Source organism: Pongo abelii, chromosome 6 (assembly GCF_028885655.2).
Source record: "Pongo abelii isolate AG06213 chromosome 6, NHGRI_mPonAbe1-v2.0_pri, whole genome shotgun sequence".
Lineage (NCBI taxonomy): Eukaryota > Metazoa > Chordata > Mammalia > Primates > Hominidae > Pongo > Pongo abelii.
In genome coordinates, this window is record NC_071991.2 from 148,601,677 (window position 1) to 148,608,859 (window position 7,183).

Sequence of the window (7,183 nt, forward strand, 5' to 3'; positions counted from 1 at the left end):
AGCCTCTCGGCAGGGGGACGGGGAAGCGGCTGAGTAGGGAGGTCGGAGGCTGGGCGCTCTAAGCCGTGTGAGCCACGTTCCAAAGGCAGCGGCATCTCGCCCGCTACTGTGAAACGGGGGGTCCCTGTGGAGTTGTCCTGAAAGATCGTTTTCCACCTGTGCTGCCCCCCTCGGATAGGCCTCCACCCATCCTAGGTGGGTTGGTGACTCCACCATCTCTCCCGTCTGCCCCTTCCACCTGCTTCCAGGGCTCTTCCGTTTGCCCCTTTGTTCTCTCTCTCTCCACTTTTCTTCTTTTGACCCTACTTCTTACTTTCACCATTGACCACAGATCCCCATCAGCAGTTCTGAAGTCTCAAAAGGGCGTGGAGCCAGCTCTCCTCTCCTGTCCCTTGCCCTTTCCATGCCCTTGTCCTGAGTGATGGTGTAATGACAGGAAGACCCAGGGTGCCCCACTGTCACCCCAGCCATGGGTGCTCTCCCTAATTGTCTTCCCAAAGGCCTTCCCTGAGCCCTCCCAGTAGGAGCCCTGAGGCCCAGCCTCTGAGCTGCCATGGTCTCAGGAGCACGGGCTGAGGGAGGAGCTGGGCGGTGCCAGCACAGGGATCTGCCCCACCTCTCAATCCATGCCCAGCCCACCCCTGGGGGAAGTGAGCTTGGAGCGCATGAGAAGGGGAGCCAGGGGCCCTTCCTTTGGGTCACCGGTCCAGTGGCCTGTGCTGGCCTGCGTGAGGGCCCTCTGTTGAGTCTGGAAGGAGGAAGGCAGGGAGGGAGGGAGCGTGTCTGCCTCTAATGAAGTTTGACATTTAGTGGTGAGCGCCGGGCGGGGTGTGGGAGACGGAGCTTGATTAGCGCGCTCTAATTGACAGTAATTAGGCAGCTCCCTGATTGTTTCTAATTCTGCTATTAATTGTGAGGAGCGGGGAGTGTGATTGAGGATAAATTTGGTGCGGAGCTGCTGGGGCTTCAGCTCCCCGTGAGTTCCCTGGGCTGCCTTCCACCCCTCCAGGCTGCAGAGGCAGCTTCCTCCCTTTGCCTCCATCCTGCTCTGCCTAAGTTTCCTACTCTCTCTCTCCACGTTTTCCTCCTCCAAGGCTGGGGAGCTTTGGGACTGGGAAGCCCAGGCAGACCTCGCCTAGAGAGAGGTGTCCGTCTGGCTCTCCTGAGTGTGGCCCAGCTACAGTTGGCAGGACTGGTCCTCTCCTCCTCCCAGTGCCCTGCGCCCCTCCCCTCCTCTGCCTCCCTTCTTCCCACACTTCTCCAACTCTCCCCTCACCAGCCAGTGGCCCAGCTGAGGTGCTCAGTTCCAGCCCCAAGCTGGATCCTCCCCCATCTCCCCACTCCAACCGGAAGAAGCACCGGAGGAAAAAGAGCACCGGGACCCCCCGACCAGACGGCCCCAGCAGTGCTGCTGAAGGTTAGGGGGACCCAGAGGGAAACCGGGCACAGGAGGTGGGCAGTGGGACTTGGGAATAGTACCCTAAAAGTAACACCTATTTTTTTTTTTTTTTTTGTATTCAGTGGATTAAGCACTTTCTAGTAGTTGCTAATCAAAGTAGTTCTACAACTTCTTTTGGTAATCTAGACCTGGTATCTTAGAAAAGTTCTTCTGCTAACTGAAACCCTTTCTGTTGAAATGTGGGCTTACTTCATTTATTCTTAAAGAAGGTAAAAGACAGCAGACTGCTACATCAGTAGCTCCTCTAAGACGTTCGGGCAGGACCTGTGTTTTCTGTCTCTTGTGTCATCCCGAGTTTAATAAAGTGCTGGGTACTTACTAGGTGCGTAATACATGTGTACAGATTGGCTGAGTCTCTCATTAGTTTTCCTTAGGCTAAGGAATTCCAGGTCCTGAAGCCTTCTTCCATAGGACCTTTCTCTTCCTCTATTAATTATACTGCTGCTCCTCAGATTTTCCCCAAAGTGTCTTCAAAACCTCCCTCTTCTTGGTGATTGGAGTTTCTTTGCTCCCAAATAAGTTTAACTTCTATAGACTCATAATTTCTCACTTCTGCTCTAATCATCAGGGTAGACATATGGGTCAGGGGAGCAGAGACACCTAGCCAACCTGTGACACAGTGATGCTTAGTACTTACAGCGTGGGGTCTCCCTTCTGCTCCGGCAGACTGAGCCCCACAAATGATCATGGAGATCACGTAGTTCGAAGGCTGTGGTTGAAAGCAAGGTGAGGCGCGGTGGTGGTGCCTGGGGAAGGAGGCGCCGGTTCTATTTCTGTGGGAAGGCAGTTCTGCTAACAGTCCCTGAGAGCAAGGGCCCAGCAGAGGAGGAATTCCAGGGGATGTCGGTGTCACTGAGGTGAGGCTGCCTGGGGCCAAGATGCAGTGAGGACTTACAAGCAGGGATGGCCTTAGCAGAACTGGGGCTCACCCTGGGGCCTTACCGCAGGCACCTGTGCTGTCTTTCCAGCCCCCAGGACACAGTCACACTGCTTGTTAGGAATTGTTCACCCATGGGGCGGTGACCAATGGGAATGAGATTCATGCGGCTGTCTTCTGGGGCCTGGGGGAGCAGAGCTTGGAAGAGCTTCACCACATTGCTTGGGGTCACAGTCCAGCCCTCAGTGCTTGTCACTACAGATGCCCTCAGGCCCCTATTCGCTCACATACTCCAGGTCCTGTAGAAAACCTCTCCTCCTCTCCCCCATCCACTTGCCCTGCCTGCCTGTCTATGCCGTGGTAGTGGGGGAGGGGCCCAGCTCCCAGGAGCCCCACGCTGACGCCGTTAGGAATATTGGGTTTAATGAGCTGCAAAATGAGGCGGCTGCAGCTGACATGTACGGATGGTGCCCACACCCGCCTTCCCCCACCCTCTCCCAGTGTTTGCCTCCTAGCACCCCGTCGCATCCTTCTCCAGATACTCAGCTCTTTCTCTGGGAAGCACCCCTCTCTGGTTTCACACCCATTCCCGGCAGTGCCGGGGTGCCAAGATCTTGCATCCCCCATCTGTTTTCACTTAAGCTCCACAGGTGGTTAGGAATGAGGACTGGGAGCTCACACTAGTCTTGCAAGTTGACTCTGGCCTCCCCCTGCAAGTTGTCCTGGAGCGTGTGGCCTTGCAGCTGGGGAAGGATCTCGGGGAGGAGGACACTTGCCAGTGGAGCAGCGTAGTGAGTGGAGTTGTGGCGATAGCATGCCCTGGGTGTGCACGCAGGCCAGGAGCCCTGATGGCATAAACACCCCCTCAACAGAGGCAGAGGAGTCGTTTGAATTTGTGGTGGTGTCCCTCACCGGGCAGACGTGGCACTTCGAGGCCTCAACGGCGGAGGAGCGGGAGCTGTGGGTTCAGAGTGTGCAGGCCCAGATCCTTGCCAGCCTGCAAGGCTGCCGCAGTGCTAAGGACAAGGTGGGTACAGGGTGACTGGGCCCACACAGAGCACCTGGCTGGGGTGGGACTGAAAGGGGCCTCATGACTGACCAACCGCCCCTTGTCTCTCCTGCTGTGCGACAGACTCGACTGGGGAACCAGAACGCAGCTCTGGCTGTGCAGGCTGTCCGCACCGTTCGCGGCAACAGCTTTTGTATCGACTGCGATGCACCCAGTGAGTGCAAGACTGGTGGGGCTGGGAGCTGGGGATGGCCCAGGGAAAGCTTCGCAAGCATCAAGGAGCAGGGAAGAGAGCAGGGAAGACTTCCCTAGTTGTCCCGTGCTCTGGTGGCCTGCCTGCTGTCGCTGTATCATTCTCCTCTCCTTGCCTAGATCCAGACTGGGCCAGCCTGAACCTGGGTGCCCTGATGTGCATTGAGTGCTCAGGCATCCACCGACACCTGGGGGCTCACCTGTCCCGGGTGCGCTCCCTCGACCTCGATGACTGGCCGCCTGAGCTGCTGGCTGTCATGACTGCCATGGGCAATGCCCTCGCCAACAGCGTCTGGGAGGGGGCCTTGGGTGGCTACTCCAAGCCAGGGCCTGACGCCTGCAGGTGAGCAGATGGTGCCCTGGAGCTGGCCAGGAATGGGGGAACCGTTGGGGGCTCCCAGCATGGGGAAGATTGGAGTGGCTGTGATGGTGTTAGAAGGGTTAAAACTGTCCGTTGCTCTGCTTGGCAGTTGGCCCCTTGGGGGTGCCCCTCTTGCTCTGGTGCCTGTCACTCAGGCGCCTCACAACAACGGGCCCTTTCTGAGCGTTATCAGCAGGTCAGGGGCCAGCAGGAGGCGCATGCGCAGGGCCCCTATCACTGTGTGGTGCAGAGCACCCACTCCAGAGCTCTGAGATGGGGAGAATGGGTGGGAGATAGGGGAGTGCATGGCCCCCCAGTGCAGGCCCGCACCCGCTTTGTTCCAGCACTGCCAATCCAAGAGAGTTCAGACGGCCAGATAAGCTGCAACACGGGCCTGCCTGGAATCTTCCTGCCCTCTCAGCCCCCGCATCCCCACTGTCCCCAGGGGGCTTCCCTTCAGTGTCCCTTCCTTTCAGCTTCTCCCACCCCCCTTTCCATTACCCACTGCCCCTCTGTGTGCCTGGAGTTTCCGAGGCTTCTCTCCTCCCTTTTTGCTCCGTCTCATCTTCTCTCACTGTTTCTTCCTTGTTCCCCTGGGTGCTTGCTTCCTTTCCTGCCCTCGTTCCTGGCCTCACCCCTTGCTTGGTGTCCTTCCTTGGCTCATGCCCTGATGGGCCTGTGGTTGCAGAGAGGAGAAGGAACGCTGGATACGGGCCAAGTATGAACAGAAGCTCTTCCTGGCCCCACTGCCAAGCTCAGATGTGCCACTGGGACAGCAGCTGCTCCGGGCCGTGGTGGAAGATGACCTGCGGCTGTTGGTGATGCTCCTGGCACATGGCTCCAAAGAGGAGGTGAATGAGACCTATGGGGACGGGGACGGGCGGACGGCTCTACATCTCTCCAGTGCCATGGCCAACGTTGTCTTCACGCAGCTGCTCATCTGGGTGAGTCATGTGCCTCTAGCCTGCCCTGACCTCACTCTTCTTAGCCTTGTTCTTTGAAAGCAACCTCTTCTTTCCTCCCCTACAACCAATCTCTCTCCTCCCATGTCTTGCCAACTGTGAACATGTGTTTTCTCCTACAGTACGGGGTGGACGTGAGGAGCCGGGACGCCCGGGGCCTGACTCCACTGGCGTATGCTCGCCGGGCCGGCAGCCAGGAGTGTGCAGACATCTTGATCCAGCATGGCTGCCCTGGGGAGGGCTGTGGCTTAGCACCTACCCCCAACAGAGAGCCTGCCAATGGCACCAACCCCTCTGCTGAGCTGCACCGTAGTCCTAGCCTCCTATAAGGCCCAGGAAGAGGGCAGAGGGGCCAGAAGGACTCCATGGCCCGAAGACCCTCCTCCCTGCAGGCACTGTGGGAACAGACACAGAGATGGAGAAGCAGGGACATGCTGAGAGGACGAAGCCGAGGAAATTAGGGAGGAGAGTCAAAGGGATCAAGGAGAGTTGGGGATTTGAGCTGCAGCAGAGAGGGATGAGGGATTTAGCCCTCTGCCCTAAGGTGCCATTGAAAAGGGACAGGACCCTTCGGAGGTGCCTGTGAGGAGAGGGGAGCAGGACCTCTCCCTCCTCCAGATCCCTGCCTCCTAGTGCCAGCCCCTCACACGCCTTCATCCTGAAACGAGGAGAACGGCACAGGTTGGGGTTGCTGGATGAAAGAGACGAGGGGTGATCTGTGAGTCCCATGTAAACTTTGTACATTGGAATATTTATGTTTGTGTACATATTTGATGTGTGTGTGTATGATGAGCCAATAAACCAGACTGTGTGCGTGGCCTTGTTTCCCCCTTTTACGTCGCTGCCTTCCCAAGCGCGCCCCTCAGCTCTGCTCTCTCTCTATCCCTTTCTTCTCATTGTTTGCCATGTTCTAAGATTTTCTTTCCTCTGTTCGCCTGGGTCCCAGGTGGTCATTCTTCAGCCTCCTATGTGCATTGCTTGCTTTCGGCCTTCCCTTGGCAGGGTGTGGTTGAGTTTTCGGCAGCACAGCACAGGGCCCCTGACGAGAGGACACAGAGTTCTTTGCTTCCTACTGGGTGCTGCCTCCCCCACCTTTAGGCAGTTTTTTTTTTTTTTTTTTTTTTTTTTTTGAGACAGAGTCTTGCTCTGTCGCCCAGGCTAGAGTGCAGTGGCAAGATCTCGGCTCAGTGCAACCTCCACCTCCCGAGTTCAAGTGATTCTCCTGCCTCAGCCTCCCGAGTAGCTGGGATTACAGGCGCCCACCACCACGCCCAGCTTATTTTTGTATTTTTAGTAGAGATGGGTTTTTTTCCATGTTAGCCAGGCTGGTCTCGAACTCCTGACCTCGGGTGATCCACCTGCCTCGGCCTCCCAAAGTGCTGGGATTACAGGCGTGAGCCAGCATGCCCAGCCATCAGGTAGCCTTTCTAGCTGCTTTCTTCATTTGTCATCAGTATTCTATGTAGTAAGCTTGTTGCCACACCCTGTACTGGCCAGAATGCACCCAGAAAGAGGGCGTAAGCATTGCCCCTTTCCTACAAGTCTGGGAATGGCCATACAGTAGGATGTACAGGGAGATACTTGAGTCAGTACCCTGGAGAAGAACTGAGGGTGCCGCAGGTAAGTGACAGCACTTCTGTCCAGATAGCTGTATTACAGCATAGACTGACTTGTGCCTGGGCTTTGCTTGTGAGGAAACGGGAGGAGGTAGGTGGTTGACACAAGAATGGCTGCCTTAACTCCCACCATCTTGCCAAGCCAAGCTGGGGGCAGAATCCAGAGTTCCTGCTTTTCCTTCTGACTGAATCCCTTAGTCCAGAAGGAAGACCTGGGGGAAATGCTTCTCCCTGCTGGTTCTGAAAGGATGAGAGCTTGCTAAGTTACAGTCCTGGCTCTCTGAGGAGTCTGTTGCTGTCCCATTCCTGGACCCACGTGGCTGGTAGCCCTTGTCTTCTCTTTTTAAAAAAAAAAATTCCCACAAGCCAGGTGCAGTGGCTCACACCTGTAATCCCAGCACTTTGGGAGACCAAGGTGGGCAGATCACGAGGTCGGGAGTTTGAGACCAGCCTGGCCAACATGGTGAAACCCTGTCTCCACTAAAAATACAAAAATTAGCCAGGCGTAATGGTGGGCGTCTGTAATCCCAGCTACTCAGGAGGCTGAGGGGCAGGAGAATTGCTTGAACCCAGGAGATGGAGGTTGCAGTGAGCCGAGATTGCACCACTGCACTCCAGCCTGGGTGGCAGCGCAAGACTCCATCTCG

General features: G+C 56.5%; 1 protein-coding gene across 8 annotated transcripts in view; it reads left to right on the forward strand.

The window, feature by feature from the left end:
- Positions 1-5,737, forward strand: part of AGAP3 (ArfGAP with GTPase domain, ankyrin repeat and PH domain 3) — a 58,295-nt gene extending 52,558 nt beyond the window's left edge. For 5 of the 8 annotated variants that reach the window (XM_063726203.1, XM_063726204.1, XM_024250310.3 and 2 more), the window contains 6 exons: positions 1,280-1,417; positions 3,209-3,363; positions 3,469-3,559; positions 3,718-3,940; positions 4,647-4,902; positions 5,043-5,737. In XM_063726203.1, the coding sequence (XP_063582273.1) occupies positions 1,280-1,417; positions 3,209-3,363; positions 3,469-3,559; positions 3,718-3,940; positions 4,647-4,902; positions 5,043-5,249 (1,070 nt within the window). In that variant the 3' untranslated portion in view covers positions 5,250-5,737. The remainder of the gene's footprint in view (positions 1-1,279; positions 1,418-3,208; positions 3,364-3,468; positions 3,560-3,717; positions 3,941-4,646; positions 4,903-5,042) is intronic. The other 3 variants (XM_063726205.1, XM_024250311.3, XM_024250317.3) reach the window with 1 other exon arrangement.
- Positions 5,738-7,183: the final 1,446 nt, after the last annotated feature.